This window comes from Cyprinodon tularosa, unplaced genomic scaffold (genome assembly GCF_016077235.1).
Source record: "Cyprinodon tularosa strain WSP-4 unplaced genomic scaffold, ASM1607723v1 ctg224, whole genome shotgun sequence".
Classification (NCBI taxonomy): domain Eukaryota; kingdom Metazoa; phylum Chordata; class Actinopteri; order Cyprinodontiformes; family Cyprinodontidae; genus Cyprinodon; species Cyprinodon tularosa.
Window position 1 is genome coordinate 149,190 of NW_024038835.1, and position 19,239 is coordinate 168,428.

Here is a 19,239-nt window from a genome sequence, read left to right on the forward strand (position 1 = left end):
ATAAAATGTTAATGTTTTGGTTATGTAAACACTTTAGGTATAGATACATTTAGGTCATTAGAGGACTGTGACCATCAGAGCTGCCTGTTTGTTTTCAGGAAAGGCTGATAAGTGAGCTCTTAAACTGTGATTTTATCTTTATATTTGGACTGCTTTCCCTGCCTCCCTCTTTTTACCATAACAACAGGCAAATAAAACCCTTATGACCTCTATGATTTTGACCTTCAGTCTCCTTTTTAAAGGAAACCATGTAATTAAAATGTACAGAAATACAGTACTAATCCTTGTGTAATGACTTAACCTGAAGTTTTAAATTCTATCCCTGAAAAATACTGTTGTATTCTATTTTAATTTTTTTTAAGAATGAAGGAGAAGGTATGACAACAAATAAATGTAGTTTTAAACTGACCTTTTCAACACACCCTTTCCAAAAGCAAAAATCTTTGTTATGTGAGAAACAGTGTTTGTCCAGCTGTTGCAGATTTTCAAAGTGCAAACTAGGTCACAGTCTTCAAATAAACATATTTCTTATTTTTTGCTTTGTTTCATCCAGAGAACTCTGAGAGAGGGGTTGGGAAATCGCTTTAGTCTTGCCTCCTAATGAACTTTAGCAGAGAGCCACTGATCTAGCTTATTATGACTGACACAGATGTCAAGGCTCCTATGAAGTTTGCCTTATCTGATTTTCACCAGTTTGTATTTTTTTCCCTTCTTTTTTGAAGAGCTATAATATAAAAAGTGCTTCCGCTCATTAAATTAGCAGCATAATTCTGAATTAACATAAAATTAATGTAAAAAACTATTTTGTTTTTAGCATTTGATGGTTTGAAATTAGTCATATAAATGTATTATTGTTATAAAAAATACTTTAAATGTCTCTAACTTCATCTAATTTGTTTAACTAAAAGATGCACTGCTGTCACTTTATGTGTTTGCTGACTTGAAGTGGTTGAAGTTATTGGCTTTGATGCTTTTAATTAATTGAGGAAAAAACAAAGCACGTGTTTGATTTTTCTTCTTTTTTTTTTCTAATTGATCTGTCTGAAAACACTTGCGGCACAGATATCAAACTCCAAGCCCTCAGGACCTTGAGTCCTGTACATAGGTCCCAATGCTTCAAACTCAACAAATTAATTAGGAGATTAGCTGGACTCTGTAGGAGCCTTTAGAAAGTGACTACATCCTGAGGAGCCAATTTAACCATTCATTTTAGTTATGTTGGACCATTACCAAAGCTAAAAGTTGCAGGACATCAGTCCACAAGAACTGGAGTTTGACACACCTTGATCCTAGCTAATCAAGAGGAAACTTTCTGAAAACAAGTCTCTATAAGATTGGTGAATTTCTAATAAGTTGAAAATAAAGTACATAGTTAAAATCCAACTCTAACTTTGTTTTTTAAAAATCATACCTGTAAAAGCGTCCCCTCCATCTGTGTGACTTTAAAGACTATCCACAATGGAACCATTAGAACACAGAAAAGTCCAAGGAACCAACCCAGAGCATAAGCCCAGGTAGGGTAGACATAGGTTTTATTAAACTTCAGAGGCTGGTATCTCACCACAGAAAAGATAAATGTACCCTAAGAAAAGTAATAGAAAAGACAAAACTTAGTTTTTTACACTTTTTTTAATTTCAAGATAAAACATCTTTCCTTCAAAATATAAATTTTTAAGAGTTGAATTTTCTTTTAAAGAAAGCAGTTGGTCAGAGATAGCTAAACAATTTGTAAAAAGGCAGACAATGACTTTATTATCAGGAATAAGGAACTATCTAGACTAATTGTACACTATAGGAAAAAAAAGTTCTTGGCAGGGACAAGCCATTAAGCACTTGTGACACCTGGCACGGATTATTTAACATAGAATTGTTAGAATTAAGCAACATAATAGAATAATGAGTATGGACAACCTGTGTAAAGTCCAAAATTTCAGTTAGATCCAGGAAAGAAAATTATACAAAATCCATAATTTTATCAATTATTTTTTTCAGCTATTCAGAAAAAGACGTCCAAGGGTGCTTTGGAACATTCCATTGCTGGATTATCCAATTTTGCCAGGATGAACATTGTACTTTCTGATTTTGGTATAGGCAACAGAATTAATGGCTCCATTAATTATAGTAATCTGTGCAGGAACCAAAACAGTTAAGCAATCCCAGACCTTTTTTTTTTTACACCCAATAAATTCAATTTCTTAATTTGAAAATTGCTTTTTCTTCCTGCCTTTGATATCTTAGTCTGATGGAAATAAATGTGACAACCTGAAATATTAGGTGTTAAGAAAAAGGAAATTTGCATGAAAAGTATATTTTTTTTATAACTCTGTATGCTTGCATACATGCTTTAGCTTCTTTTCCTCGCTAACATGCCAAGTTACGTTTACCACATTCTGCTATTTAGTGACTCACCAGACAAACAGAAGGAGTTATGTATTGCCAGCAAATCTTCATCAGAGGCCACGGGCGGTAACCTATCATGTCTTCAATGTTATCATAGAGACGATCTGCACCTGTTAAGGGAAATCAGAAACCATAGCATTCTGCTCAGAGCACTGAAAACATATTTTTAGGAAAATCTTGGATATTCAGAAATGCCAAATCTTCTTTGTCACACTAATCTCGAATCAAAGTGCATTTAATGGTACATAAGCAACATACGCCTATTTGTTTGTACATTTTCATGCTAATTTGACTAATGGTGCACAGTGGAAGAATAATAATGACATAGCAAAATAATCTTGTTTTATACCAACATTTCCTGTTCATCTGTTGCATTGGATTTTTCCTGATATAGTTTTTTTTTCCATTTGCTCTTTAACAATAGCCATGCTTTTCCTGTTCACCTTAACACATTGAGTTAGCTACTCCTTAAAGGTTGGATTTGTTCCTGGTGTAAACTCTCAGAATGTCATGAATCGCGGACAGATGGACCCAGTATTCAGGAGAGACAGTCAGTAGGAAAGTTCAAAAGGTTTATTAAAATAAAAACAAAACAAAAGCGGAGCTGTGGCTCGCGGACACTGCAGGCGGGGGGGGCGGGGCATCGCCCAATCTCTGACACTCTAGGGGAGGAAACACAGGTAAGTGACCACGATAAACTGATATATGATTATCTGTGTTGGTCACTTACCTGGTTTAACAGTCCAGACCACGAGTGTCCCCAGTGCTGCAGTCCCAGAGGTCATGCTGGAAGCTGATCCTGGTGAGGGATCCAGAACAGACAGGAACAGGCAGGATCCAGATCAGGCAGGAACAGAGACAGGTGGCAGGATCCAGACTTCCAGGCATGCACAGGCTTCCAGGAGGGTTCAGAGTCAGACTGGGACCAGAAGCATGACCAGGTGGTCACGCACAGGAGCAGACAGGATCAGGTGCAGATGAGCAGGCTCAGTGGAAGAGGGTAGCCGAGACAGGACGTAGGAACCGGAACTTGAAGCAGATTTTAAACTGGTCTCCTCCCTGGAGCCAGGCTTACTGAATAAAAACTGAACCTCCCCCCATAATGAGCCAAAAACCCAGAGGACTCCGCGGGGGAGGAACAGTGGACGATCAGGAGACGAGACAAACACCAAAACCCTCTTTCCACTGGCAGCTAGGATCCAAGACATGAACCATCAAAGCAAAGTGAACAGACAGACTAACAAAAGGACAAGCAATGATCTGGCAGTGAATGCTCAGGCTGAACTGAATATAAACCAGAGGAAACAGGTGAGAGGAATAAATTATAATTGAGGCTGGGAAGGAAGAGGGCAGGTGAGAGGAATTACTAATTAGGGAGGAGTAAACAGGCCAGATCATGATACAGAATCAACTACAACTGCTGATCCATAGCAACAATCTCTTCCTGTGGACACCTAGATCAGGACTGTTATTGAGGGGTTAAAATAAATGCCAGGCTCTCAGGGGGAAGATAATGAAGAGCTTGAACGGACCTCAGGGAAAGGCAGCCATACCACATATCTGGGATAAGCTCACATATGCATTCCAAGAATTGATGAAACTTTGTAACCCAGTCATGCAGCTTTCTGAGACATCAGTGGAATCACAGAGCCTCAAACGAGGATGTTACAGTCCAAAGCGCACAACAATGTTACCAGTGGCATTTAATTAAGTCTATCTCCTAAGCTCCTATCTAAGGCCTTATCTAAAGTGTTAATTAAACTCATATTTTTTGACGTGTCAGTGAAATGCATTGATCTGTTGGACGTCAAAATGTATTGATGGCAGGCAGTGACTTTGTAAAATGCCACTAATACTGGTAATGTAAAGGTATACAAGTGAGAAACACAAAGATCAGTAGCTTTTTATCAAAATTACTGAACACATGACTTCTCTCATGACTAATCAGCTGAGCCCCCCCACCCCTCTACTAGGGCCTTATATCTCTCAGCTGCTTCTCTTATTACAGCACCTCTTGCCGGGCTTTCACAGAACATCTTGATACTTACGGTAGATTAAATTACATACTGATGGGCTCCGTTTACTAATTTGTTGAATTATTCAAATAATTAGTAGTATTTGGTTTTATTTAAGAGTATTGGAGTAAAATGGTTTAAAGATATATGCACATCATACCTTTCAGTTTTCAATAATTTATCTTTTACATTTATTATCTTCTTTCCATCATGCAGTTATGCATTAGTTAGTATTGCAATATGAAATAAAGTTAAATGCATTTTATTTTGTGTTTTTAACAAGTTTATCCTCCAGGGAGAACCAATTTCTTTGTTGTAGAGATCTCTATAAATACATTTATCCCATGCTTACTTCCTTTGAGAGAAAAAATATAAAAGAAAGCAAACACTAGAAGCTTTGTGCTTATCTTTGGCCCTGGCTACACCCGGCAACATATTTTTCAAAACCAAATTCTATAAAATCTCCACTTTGCAAGGGTCTTTGAAAACCTCTGGGGTTTATTTCACCAGAAATTCTTGGGCAGGATGTGCAAATGGAGCAGGAACATCTCAAATTTCACAAAAGATTAGCATAAAAAGAGACCTATTTAAGTTAGAGAGCAGCAATACTAAAATCAAGTTGCTTAGTCATGTGATGTTTATTGATGTTTTTATGTTTGCATGCTCCAGGATTTTTTTTTTACTTACCATATATCCATCCCATTGCTATGGACTGACACACTGAAAGTAGGAGAAGATTATTGCCACTGCAAACATAGTGATCGAAGAGCTGCAGGAAATACAATCCCCCCTACAGGAAGACGAAATGGTAACTATTACAGTATGGTCAACAAAGAAGAAGTAAACTCAAATACCCAAAATGCTCTTCTGTTCAAACTTGTGAACAGCCAATTTAGTAATATTAGATTATTTCTTTTGTGAACAGCACTAACAGTTCTCACCTCTGTGACGAGAAGGAGGCCAAGAAAGAAGCAAATGGTGCAAAGACAAAGCAGCAGCAGTTCTCTGCGATAAGCTCTTCGAAACACGGAGGGAAACATATCTGTGACTGAGGTCATCAAGCACTCTAGGCTCACAAACTGATGATACACACAAACACATTTTGTTGAAAAACTGGATAGGAAGCAAAAGATAACAAAGGTCACATAACTAATTAATACTAAAAAGATATTCCAATACATTGGCTCTAATTAATATACCACAGATCAGACCAGAGCAATAACATAGACTTGAAAAGGTTAAGATATAAACTTATATATCTTCCCATACAAAGAGAGAACATATATATCTCCTAATGCACCAAATTACTTTGGACTGTGTACCAACAGTAAACCAGGTGTAACTCAGGTTTGATTAATTAACAGATCAGCGTTGGTCTTTATTTATCATGTTTTACCTGTGTGTCTGCACCTAACAAAATAACCATGATGAAGAAACAAACAGCCCACAGTTGAGGGAAGGGCATCATGGCTACAGCACGAGGATAGGCAATAAATGCCAAGCCAGGTCCTGTGGAAATGAGCAAAATGTGGTCAAGAACGAGCATTTTAAACACTTAGGGCCGGATTTATCAAGATCCAATTTTGCGTGCACTAATTTGCGCTCGCAAACTGGAATTTTGCGCGAGGGGCTGAACCATGGTTTGCGGGTGATTTAACAAGAGCGATTGCGTAACTGGTGGCAGGTGCAAAACTGTTGGAGACGCCCTATTTAAATGATGGTTTTGCGCGTTTTGTGGTTTGCGGCAAAGTAGTTTGTAGTTTGTGCAAACTAGAGCATTAAGAAATTTTAATCTTACAGTGACACCCCCAACCCCTCCAAAAAAAATAAAAAATAATATATATATATATATATATATATATATATATATATATATATATATATATATATATATATATATATATATATATATATATATATATATATATATAAACTTTGGCAACCTTTATTCCCTAAGGTGGTATGTGGCTGAATTTCTACTTCACTGCAGTAAAAAAAAAAAAAAAAAAACAAAGAAAAAAAAACAAAAAAAACAGGTGTTTTGTATTGGCCTTTAGAAAAATGCACATACCAAATGGCTCACAATGGGACTGTGGATGAGATGACTGCGCGGACGCATCCCCGCAGCATTGGCATGTTGCTCCACAGGCGCAGGGGGTCGGGGCGACATGGCATTTAGAACGTCGGACAGCACTTCTGAAAAACGAGATTGGGAGATCCCAGATGCAAAAAAGTGCAATGTTGCAAGGAGTTTTGTGATATCTGGTATTGCGTGGGTCCTCCTTGTGGCTGGCTCCAAATGCATTCGGAGTTCTCCCAACAGCTCCAAAATGGCAATGCTGGATAAACGATATGTTTTGATGATCGTTTCCTCGTTCATTGCAAAAATATTCACACGGAGTGAAAAAATGCGTTCTCTGCGTCTCCTTGCTTCATTTTGATGTCTCCTTCTTGCGACAATAACCGCTGCCATGTGTGCGCAATTACGCATACAGACCATTTGTACCTTCTTTTGAAACGTGTTAAATATGGAGTCAGATACCGTTAGCAAAATTGCTTTCAGGTTTGATAAATCACTTTGCGAGTGCTAAATTAATATATTTACATGTTCTCCTCCCACAAGACGCACTTTTGCGTGTAAACGCCCCATATTGCATATTCATTGCAGAAAAAGTACTAAATGGATAAGAGGCGCTATTTAGCACGTTTTAAAGACCAAATCCTTTTAGCTCGCTGTTGATAGATCAGTTTGTACATTTTTTAGCGTGCGCAGTGAAATAGCTCACGTTTTTATACACGCAAACCTTTGATAGATCCGGCCCTTAATGTACAAGTAAAATAATTTTCCCATTAATTTAGAGAAAGTCTCCTCTAGTAAAGTTGAGAGTAAGCACAAGCATCTTAAAATCCTAACATTTTCTGACATCAATCAGATAAGATGACTGTTTTGTCATACATGCTAAATTAAAATGGCTTTAGTGAAAATTTTCACTAAATTCTCAAATACAAACAAACAAACATCTTACCTGAAGCAGCAACCTGGGATATTGGCAGCCCTTGCTCATATGACATGAAGCCCAAAACTGAAAAGATAGCAAACCCTGCCACAAAGCTAGATCCACCGTTCACCAGACAAAGAACAAATGTGTCCCTAAGTATGCAAACCAGAAACACAAGAAGTTAAGCATACAAGGAAGCCATGAGTATATACAGTAAGTTAGCAAATAATTCTAACATATGTCAGGAATTCAACAGAAGAACGGCATATTATTGTTTAAAGATTAATCAGAGACAGAGAACACATTTAGAATGGCATGAAATTTGTCTTCTGAGGTAAAATGACCTGAAAATACCTTTTAGGAGGATTAAAGAATTCAGATTCAAAGATTTGACCTATTTATTAGCTCAGAGAAGTCCTAGACGTACATGTGAGAACTTAGTAGCTACTACCAGAAGCAAACTATAAAGTCAAACTATAAAGTCAGGCCTAAGATAAAATCTAACAAAATAAGTAGTCACATTCCCTTATGCTGAAAAGGACAAACTGGTTGTTTTAAAAACACAATCATCCCAAAACATACCCTATTTAATACCCTGTCCAACAATGTGTTTATATTTAAATGTAAATCTATTTAAATGTATATAAAGGTATTTAAGAGTATATATATATATATATATATATATATATATATATATATATATATATATATATATATATATATATATATATATATATATATATATATATATATATATATATATATATATATATATTAAGGGTGCTCCGATCAGGATTTTTGGGGCCGATCACCGATTGCTGAAAGCAGTATTGGTTGATACCGATCACCGATCACCAGTAACCGATCACTGGGTCTATCTGAAGCCTTCCTTTTATCATGTCATACATTCCATTTTAATAGTCTTAACAAAAATGTATATGTATTAAAATTAACAGAAGATAATGTATTGTGAATTGTCAACTGTATACTTTTATTGACAGGAAACATTCAACATTTTACTTCCTTAGAAACATCTTAAAACAGCTTAGAGCTTAACAAATAAGCCTTATTTCTAAATAAGATACAAAAAATCTGTCATTGTTAATTTACACAAACTTAAAAAGTGTACTTAAACTTAAAGTGCAGAGCAAAGAAAACAAAATCAAATATTTTGGGATGCCATGATAAAAAGGCATAAGGTATGTATTTTAGGCTTGTCCTGCGGTAATTAACTGAAAATAGAAGCCATGACGGAACAGTTACACATCTTTAGATAATATATCAGTACTTGTTTGGCTTTTTGTCCTAGCTCAAAGTCTAAAATGTCGTTTTAATCACTGCAGACATTTTTCAGTAGTAATAAAGTTTTGTAAAATTCAAACAAATGCTAACTTTAAATGGTGTTTTAGCTCCTTTAAATCTACATACATTTAAAGTGCACAGCATGGAAATCATGAGTCAATGAGAAAGAAAGAAGAGGAATAGAGATTAGTAAAGCCATTTCTCTTAAAGCTTACATGTTAAGAATCAATGGCAGATTTTGCTTTAGAAATATAAGCGTCTCTGCATTTTTGGCAGACAGCTTGTTCCTTTTCTCATCTATAATATTCCCTGCTGTGCTAAAAAGTCGTTCACTATCTACACTTGTGCATGGAGCCCAGAGGTAGGCTTGTGCTGCTTGTGCGAGAGCGGGGAAATGACTTTTATTGTCTCGCCAAAAAACAAGCGGCTGTCCGCTCCGTGGGATGACTGGCTCTGATAGAGGTTAATCTGCGATGATGTTGAGCTGCTGATGTCACCGCCACCATGTTCCTCGTCTTCATCCAACAACTATAGCGTTTAAGGAGCCAGCTCGTGGTACTTTCTCTGGGGGCTCGGTGCCAGTCGCTTCCAGGACAAGGACATCAGAAAGCAGCCCGCGAATCTGGGGCCTGAGTGCGTCGGAGAAATATCTGTCTTTATACCTTTTTTTTTTTTGGTTGAAAATAAAAATAAAACTTAAATGGATTAATTAAACAAACAAGATTTTATTTTAGCTGCGCGTAGATTACCTAAATGCACTACCGGGCCACCGTCCGTTTTCTTCTTCTTCCCCACTTCCAGTCGCATACCAATGCAGAGCAACTACAGCACCCCTAGAGGAATCAGAGGAGTGAATCCAACAAGTAGTGCGTCTAATCGGCCCATCTGATCGGCCTTTATGGAGACCGCCGATCAAACTATTTAAAGCCTTTATCGGCCGATAACGATCGGTGACCGATCAATCGGAGCACCCTTAATATATATATATACATATACGTATATATAAATGTATATACATGTATATATATATGTATATATATATATATATATACACATATGGCATCTTCTTTTTAACTACCGTAATTTTTGGACTATAAACTAGGGCTGCAACAACGAATCGATAAAATCGATAAAAATCGACTTTTAAAAGCGTTGGCAACGAATTTAATCATCGATTAGTTGTGTCGCGCGATTAATGCGTCATCCGCCGCCGCCGTCATCCCGGGGAAGAAAAAAAAATATGGCGGAGCGAGTCAGCGCCGCAGTTGTGTTGCCAACTCAGCGACTTTTCAGACCCCTCCAGCGACTATTTTTCAAAAAAGCGACTAGCGACAAATCTGGCGACTTTTTACGGTGTCACTGGCGGCTTTTGGAGACTCTTACGTCAAAGCATGTATCGTTCCTACTCTGCCGTGGGGCGCCTCCCCCATCCCAACCCCTTTCTCCCTCTCCCAGAGGAATCCCTCTCAGCGCTGCAGTCAGTGCCGCAGGATTTTAGTGAGGAGTTTACCCTCAGCGTCCAGACTGCAAATGAAGCGCGCATGCGCCGGGATTGACAGCGCAAATTGATCACAATAATTAAAATAGCCTGCGCTTTGTAAAGTGAAAAAAGTCGTAACATGCAACTTTTGTAAAAACAAATGAACATGGCACGGAAGCACCACTGTTATGACGCAGCACCTGAAAAGAAAACATGTTGGAGCCTTCAATGGCAGTGAAGAGAGCTGATCAGCAGGATGAGTAACCATGTTTGTTTCGTTTTAAAGTGGGGAAACGTAACGTTAGTTTCTCAGGTAGCTCATCCGATGCTTTCCTTACCGTGTTAGTAGGTTACAGACAGGGATAAGGTTGGCTACTTATTTTACTTTTAATTTCATTTGAATTAGCTTAAGCAGCGTTTATATTTTCTTTATAAATAAATTAACTTGCAAATTATGAGGGCAAGGCTTTTAAAGTTTAAATCTTCAGGCAAAGATAAAGTAAAGAAGATCCTGCAATTTATGGAAGTAAAGCAGAATAAAATCCAGCAAGATCAGTAATATGTCAATTAATTATATGCCACATTCCCATGTAAATATCTGTCTTTGGAGGATGTGTTTTTTAGCACCCCTAGTTCTCTCATTTTTATTCCAAATACAATTTATAATTTGAATCACAGGGCTATTTTTATCTCTATGGTTCAGTATTTTCTCAAGCAGCAACTGTAACTGCTATACTTTCCTGTCTTAAAAGGCAGAACTCTTCTAGTCTAAAAAAAATGAATTTGTAGGGGCTTTAAAAAAACAAAAATGTCTCTTTTTGCGCTTTATGAAACAAAGTACCCTATATTTTGTGGATGTACAGCCACATTTCTCATGTAAGTTTGCGTAGTTTTAACACAAACATTTATTTTTCATATTGCACCAGTACAGTTAATGAGCAACCTGTACTTGTGTGCTTGTTTGTTCTGTCTAAAATGTTAATTTTGGAATAAAGAGGTTAATATAAAAAAATATTTTTTGTCCGATTCATTGATTAATCGAAAAAATTATCTGCCGATTCATCGATTTTTAAAATAATCGTTAGTTGCAGCCCTACTATAAACCGCACCTGAATAATAGCCGCAGAAGCTAAATTGCATGATTTGTACATATACAGGCCGCATCAAACTATAAGCCGCAGGTTATTTATGTTTACACACAAACTGTATTGCGCTTGCAATGTCCATCTTTCTCGCTGTCGTTCTGTCTCGTACCACTAGCGGTAGACGTCTGCTTCCGGAGGACCTCCGCATTCCCGTGCGCGCGGCTACCGTATTTGTGTGTTGAAGCAAATATGACGTCAACATGGTGGATGGTAAAATCCATAGATTTAGGTATTACCCTAGTGGCCATTAGCTGTAAAAGTCCATAGATAAGTCGCATTGTTATATAAGCTGCAAGGTCGAAAAATGGTGAAAAAGTCGCAGCTTATAGTCCGAAAATTACAGTATTTAGCCAAAGTGACAAGTACATTTCTCCACTGTGAGATCAATAAAGTCTACAAATCAATCAATCAATCAAAACATGAGTAAGCAAGCCAGATCAAGCAGGTCAACATAAGAGGGCACCCAGCATAACCGCAAGCAAAATCCATAAGAAAATGTATTGGGTCATTAAAAACATGTGGTTTCTGAGGTAAAACAAATTACCGGTAATGCAAATTATGCAATATAGTCCAACCCTTCTGACCTGAAAAGCTTGTACACTAGAACCAGCCGTTGGTTAACCCCATACAACTAAGATGTGGACCAAGTTCTAGAAACATTGGTAAATTAATTATTTGTATTTGGTTGCCTGATCTTTCTGTATTTTCCAGTTTTTGCAGTCATTGTTTGAGTTTACAAAGAGAAGTGTGTACTATTTAACTCAACAGAAGAAGGAATTGTAATGGATTAAATCATATGGGGGAAAAATATATAAATCTGACCTTTTATTCAGATTAGTTTCCATATCAGTTTAAATGTGTATACAGAAGTTATGTTTTTTGAATAATCACTTATTTGAATAATAACTCAGTTTTATGATGATGTAAGGCATTACAACTTGGCTGTGATATACTCAAAATAAAGGAGCAAATATATCAACAATCTACCAATGAGGGATCTCCTTCCAAGGAGGCAAAAAAAAATAAAAAATAAGGCACACAAGATATGAAATCATGTTGGAACTTTCTATTGAAGCAAAACAGGATAGGGGGGAAAAAAACAATAATTATTGCACTTACTTGTAACAATCGTTGTTATACTGATTGTAGCTTCCCAAAGCGGTTAGACTCCCCTGGCAAATGCCAAAAGAAAAAAGAACCTGTGCACCTGCATCCATCCAAACCTACACATACATTAGCACAGAATCAATGAAAATGCACTGCTGAAACTGCTGAAAAAGATTAAGGCTGATTTTTCTAAATTATACACTTAAAGTTTTTAACATGGCTCAGGCTTCCATTGGAAACAACCAAGCTGGAAGCTTTTCTTTGGCTATGACTTATTACTTACTTGAGGGTCCACCAACCTTGTAGGATCTGGATACAGGTAGAAAGCTAAGCCATCCATCGCTCCCGGTAGAGAGAGCCCACGGGCCAATAGAACGACTAACATCACATACGGAAACGTGGCGGTAAAATACACTACCTGTCAATAAAAATGCAAAGATTAGTTTAATTCTGATCTAATAAACAAATAATACAAGAGTTTTTGTTGATTTTACTGTATATGCTTTATAATTTGATTTAAACTTTAGCCCCAGATTGATGGAACCAGAACTCCACATAGGCAAACATATTAAAAATATAAAGCAGTAAAAACAACATTTATATCATAATAAACAAGAGCAAGTATGGTAGTATAAATACTATTGTAATTTTCTTTCAAAAGCAGTATAACAGCAGCTATAATTTGCTTAATCTAACTTTAGAATATAACTTTATAAGTTAATCCAAGTGTTGGAATTTAAATTAGGAGCCCCTAACTTTCTTTAAGTGTGGGGCATAAATACTGTATTAAATACTGTGACACAAAAGACATTTTTTTCACCATTCTTCAGAAAGGGAAATACAAAACATGTCATTTTGGTTTGTTTTTGTCAGAAAAAATGTCAACGTGTAACTCCCTTACACTTGCTTATGTTTAGTGTCATATTAAGTACCTAAAAGGTTTAAATCTGCTGAAATATGAATTTCCCAATTATTCAATAAGGGAGAAAACAGCTGACATCTGTTCACCACTATTCAGGGGTCTTCATCAATTTTATTGCCTTGCACTAGAGAACTGACTAATGCTACGTTCAGACCGGACGCAGCAAAAGCAGCAAAATCGCGTCTGCTGCTTCATTTTTGCTGCTTGTACCAGTTAGTTCTGACGCGCGGCTGAAGCAGCTTTGCTGCTCTGGCTGCGCGGTGCAAAAGTGGCTCTGACGCGCGTTGGGCGGAGCTTCACTATCCTTTCTCTGCCTTGCAGCTATATTTGCTGTGATCAGTGGGAATAAAGTAGTTTTAATATGTTTTTAAGTGAGAAAATACACCTGAAAACTTCATCAGTGCAGTCAGTTCATCCAGATTACAATCCTGCCTTCCAATGTTATTTCTGTCGGAGCCGCTCAGACCCCCACATACCGGCGGTGCGCCGACAGAAGGAATCCCTTCATCAGCAGCCTCTGGCCGGGTCGCCTCCTCACGGTTCACCGCGGCTGCTGGTAGGTGTTTTTCATCTAAATAATCCGATCTGCAGGCACCAGAATAATAAAAGCGAACATATTCTGCCGGCAGATGTATGCATTTTAAGTTAATTATGCGTTAATAAACTGTTTAAGAGGAGTAATCAGAGCGGTCTGTGTCATCAGCGCTGTGTCTCTCTCCCAGCCAGCTCCCAGATCAGCTTCTCTGATTGGTTGACGCGGCGCGTCGAGCAGCAAAAATTCAATTTTTCCATCTCGAGCAGCAGCGCGTTTGCGGCGCGTCACGTGCGTCAGATGCTTAAACGCGCCCAACGCGCTGCTTCAGCTGCTCAGACGCGCTGCGCCTGCTGCTCAAAACGCGCCGCGGGACCTTTTGCTGCGCCTTGACGCGCGTCAACCATTGACTTTGCATGTAAACTCGCTGCTTCTGTCGCGCCAGCTGCGCCCGGTGTGAACGCAGCATAAGACCGAGAGACTTTTGGATAGGTGTTGAAACATCTTCAGAAAAACTGAGCCAGGGTTCAGTTGCCTCCAATCTAAGCTTGTGTTGTGATTGCCAGGATTTTCCCCAGCATGCTACATACACTCACCAGCCACTTTATTAGGTACACCTGTCCAACTGCTCGTTAACACTTAATTTCATAGCAGCCAATCACATGGCGGCAACTCAGTGCATTTAGGCATGTAGACATGGTCAAGACAATCTCCTGCAGTTCAAACCGAGCATCAGTATGGGGAAGAAAGGTGATTTGAGTGACTTTGAACGTGGCATGATTGTTGGTGCCAGAAGGGCTGGTCTGAGTATTTCAGAAACTGCTGATCTACTGGGATTTTCACGCACAACCATCTCTCTGGTTTACAGAGAATGGTCCGAAAAAGAAAAAACATCCAGTGAGCGGCAGTTCTGCGGAAATGCCTTGTTGATGCCAGAGGTCAGAGGAGAATGGCCAGACTGGTTCGAGCTGATAGAAGGGCAACAGTGACTCAAATAACCACCCGTTACAACCAAGGTGGGCAGAAGAGCATCTCTGAACGCCCATTACGTCGAACTTTGAGGCAGATGGGCTACAGCAGCAGAAGACCACACCGGGTGCCACTCCTTTCAGCTAAGAACAGGAAACTGAGGCTACAATTTGCCCAAGCTCATCGAAATTGGACAATAAAAGATTGGAAAAACGTTGCCTGGTCTGATGAGTCTCGATTTCTGCTGCAACATTCGGATGGTAGGGTCAGAATTTGGCGTCTACAACATGAAAGCATGGATCCATCCTGCCTTGTATCAACGGTTCAGGAAGGTGGTGGTGGTGTCATGGTGTGGGGAATATTTTCTTGGCACTCTTTGGGCCCCTTGGTACCAATTGAGCATCGTTGCAATGCCACAGCCTACCTGAGTATTGTTGCTGACCATGTCCATCCCTTTATGACCACAATGTACCCAACTTCTGATGGCTACTTTCAGCAGGATAATGCGCCATGTCATAAAGCTGGAATCATCTCAGACTGGTTTCTGGAACATGACAATGAGTTCACTGTACTCAAACGGCCTCCACAGTCACCAGATCTCAATCCAATAGAGCATCTTTGGGATGTGGTGGAACGGGAGATTCGCATCATGGATGTGCAGCCGACAAATCTGCGGCAACTGTGTGATGCCATCATATCAATATGGACCAAACTCCCTGAGGAATGCTTCTAGCACCTTGTTGAATCTATGCCATGAAGAATTGAGGCAGTTCTGAAGACAAACGGGGGTCCAACCCTTTACTAGCATGGGGTACCTAATAAAGTGGCCGGTGAGTGTATATCCTGGTTAGTTTACTTATTTTAATCAGCGATAGACTGATATATTAGCTGGCCGATATTTTTGGCTGATTTTAGCGAATTTCTGCTTGTATTTGCATCAGCTGATATGTGCATGCCGATTTATTAAGATCATTCATTCAGCAGCCATGCCTCTACATCACTTCAAGTGCATGCATATCTGCTCCCTCCATCTACTATCTGTTGTTAGATTTTTATTTATATTGAGGCTTATGTAACATGTGTTTCTGTTGTTATTTTTAACCATATAAATGGAGGAAGAGAACGCAATAACTGTCTAAATGAAATAAAAATCAAAATCAAGGATTGGTCAGACGGATGTTAAAATAATCTGTATCTGTCTTAGAAACACCTGTATATATATATGTTGATGGCTACATTTTATACAATTTTGTTGCGATTATATTAAAATGTGAAGTTTGTTATTTCATATACACGACAGAAAGATATGTGTTTTATTTGATTGCCTGTTGCTGAGCAGAACTTCATAAAAATGCCTCCTTGAAAATACTTTTGAGAGGTTTTAGGGAGGTTCAAGCACCTAATGCTTTGGCCATGATATCCAAAATGCCTCCCTTAAAATAATACTTGCATACATTTCTTTCATTGTTGGTCTTGTTTTGTTTTGTTTTTTTATTGCTTGGCTTGTTTATCATGGGTTTAATGGGTCTATGTTCTTAAAATTTTATCTGTTTGTAATATGTGACTCCCTTAACTTTTACCCCTAATCACTTCATACATTTATACATTAATAATTGTTCACCTCTAACAAACTTTTGTCATCCTGTGTGAAGACACAAAAAATCGACACTATTATACCTCATCCTCACCTATCCAATCTGACATACACAGGGATATACTATATGTCAGCACAAGTACAGCAAAAAGCTGAAATTTATAAGATAATCAGTATTAGATTCTTTAATTGCCTCCCCATAAATAGCCAGCTATTTTTAACCCTCTGCCTAATGGTCACAAATCATGATGTGTGCAATTAATTGGCTCTTTACAAGCTTGCTTTTACGTTAAACCAGCACTGATACACTTAACATGTACAGAAAGGGAGAAAAAGACATAACCTGGACAGGGAAAGAAGCATGAGGTAAAATCTGAAGGGGTGAGATTAAACACTCAATAAACCTTTTTATTTGGATGAGATAAAGGTTAGAGGGTCGATGTGGTTTGTTTACTTAGAGCCTGATTATTGTGTGGGGTTACTAAGTCAGGTTTTATTTATTTTATTTCTTAGTTAGATTACACATTGTAGATGTGGTTTCAAAAATAATTTTGGGGAGCTTTCTAGAAATACTTAATATAATCAAAGGCATACAGGAAGCAGTCATATTGACAGTCAACATACAGTAACAACCTCAGCAGAAACAACACGCCAAGCCTCTCCATGAGATCTTACTATAGGCCATGTGTTTCTGTTAACCATTTAAAGTTTATTATAGTTTAAGATAATTGTTATAGAAGTGCTCTGGATTTTTAGTTCCTCAGATGAGTACTACGTATTTATGCTTTCATTTTACCCGAGTGCATGCAAAGTCCAACACATCACTCTTATCCATTTGTTTTATCCTTCCGACTACTGGTGGCGTATTTCATTTGCTCTGATACCTGTTTTGGCTGTATGTTGTGCGTTCATGGCAACAGTTCCCAATGGTAAAATACCACACCCAGAATTAGCTTCTCTTTTTTCTGTTCAGGCAAGTGAAATTTTACACAGTAGTAGAAATACAGCCTAAACCATATTTTCAAGTAGCTTTTTGGGGGGGTTGTTGGTTTGTATCCGTTATAATATGTAGGAGAGTCCGCTACAGGAGGAAAAATTATCATTGAATAGTTTAAAGCAACAAAAAAAGGCTAAAACAATCAACAATGATATAAATAACCACAAAGCATTTTATAGTATTTAAATTAGAGGTAACTTTACCTTTCCAGTAGATCTTACTCCTTTCCAAACACAAAAGTAGCAGATAATCCATGCGAGTAATAGGCACAAGACCAGCTCCCATCTTAAGCTACCAATTTCCTCAATCCCCTGAGTAATGCCCAGAATTCTTCTCCTAAAAAGATAAATATATGTATAATGTTGCAAAAAGAGGACTTACAAAAATGTCTTAATCATAAATAGCCCTATAATCTAAGTACAGCTATTATACAGATATAAAATAATGTATTTACAATAAACAAAATGTAACAGATTTAGTAAAATCTTTAGTAATATGGAAAAAAAATCCCACCATTTTTTAAACAAATAAACACGTTGAAAAGCAATACAAAAAAAGTTACAATCAGAATTAATTGCAAAAGGCATCCTAACACCATTATAATTTTTATCATTTGTTTTTTTTTATACAGAATCGTTAAATGAGGAGTATCCCTTAATGTCTGTTGTAACCTGTTCTAAACAAATTTTCAATGTTATTCAACCGCTGGAAGTACTCTGTGTGCAGACATTTTGGCTTATTTTCAAATCTGCAACAATAAAACAGGCTTCAAACCGCTTATTTATTTAGTTGCTGGTTTTTATTACCCCAACTGCAAAAGCAGAGATAAAAGGAGTAAGTACTATAGAGCTGTTTACACCAGGTTCTGACTCAGAGGTCATGACAATGTGTTCTCATTACCTCTTTTTCTTTTTTTTAATATTCCATCATAATGTGTTACATGAGTAAGTTGCAGGCTGCTATTCATTGAGATAAGGACTTTGGAAAGAAAAGGAATATAATTTCGATAATGGTAAAGAATGAGCCTAAAAGGAAATATGGTTGATCAGCCTATTTCTAATCATCCATATACTTTCATTTACAATGTTGCTGAAAAAATATACCCACATAATTTAAAAGTTCCCACTACAAAAAAAAAAGTAACCAGTGCTTTGTGAAAGTAGATCATAGAAAATGTTTAGCACAGGAAGCTTTTCCTAGAATTTAAAGGAGTAGCATATAAACATTTCCTAAAGCCATTACCTTTATAGTATGCGTGATGTTTAGTATCTGTCCATTGATTTTTTTTTTAACCATTTTGCATAATAGTTATTTTAATGAGAGAGTCCCCCACCAATTATGTACTATAATTTAAGATTCTGAAAGATAAAAAGTATTTAAAAATTATGCTACATTACATTTAAATGTGGACTGTAGGCAGAATATTTGACCACATCCCCATTATCGCTGTAGTCCGCAATTTACTGCCCTTGTAGACATGGACTCAGCAAGAAAACTTGCCTGATAGTGTTCTGTTTAAAAGAGGTGTTAAAAGCAGATCTTTTAAGTCATGCAAATTGTAAGATGTGGTCAACATGACCTGTTTCTTCAGCATATCTCTCATACTGAACTAATTCTGGGGATACTGAGAGATAAGTAAAACCCTAAGCTCATTTTATGCTACTTAAATCATTCCTGAACTATTCACTGGTTTGTGGAATGAATAATTATTCTGCTGAGAGATGCTACAATCATCAGGAAATACAGTTTCAGCATAAGGTGTGAGCTTGGTTTACAT

At 37.6% G+C, this 19,239-nt stretch overlaps 1 protein-coding gene across 1 annotated transcript in view; it reads right to left on the reverse strand.

Moving 5' to 3' along the window:
• Window positions 1-19,239, reverse strand: part of LOC119784374 (sodium- and chloride-dependent GABA transporter 2-like) — a 38,554-nt gene that overhangs the window by 6,406 nt on the left and 12,909 nt on the right. The window contains exons 6-14 of the mRNA XM_038286385.1: window positions 17,666-17,798; window positions 12,732-12,866; window positions 12,461-12,564; window positions 7,442-7,566; window positions 5,812-5,924; window positions 5,357-5,494; window positions 5,103-5,205; window positions 2,410-2,510; window positions 1,412-1,582 (exon numbers count right to left, since the gene is read on the reverse strand). Of these exons, the coding sequence (XP_038142313.1) occupies window positions 1,412-1,582; window positions 2,410-2,510; window positions 5,103-5,205; window positions 5,357-5,494; window positions 5,812-5,924; window positions 7,442-7,566; window positions 12,461-12,564; window positions 12,732-12,866; window positions 17,666-17,798 (1,123 nt within the window). The remainder of the gene's footprint in view (window positions 1-1,411; window positions 1,583-2,409; window positions 2,511-5,102; window positions 5,206-5,356; window positions 5,495-5,811; window positions 5,925-7,441; window positions 7,567-12,460; window positions 12,565-12,731; window positions 12,867-17,665; window positions 17,799-19,239) is intronic.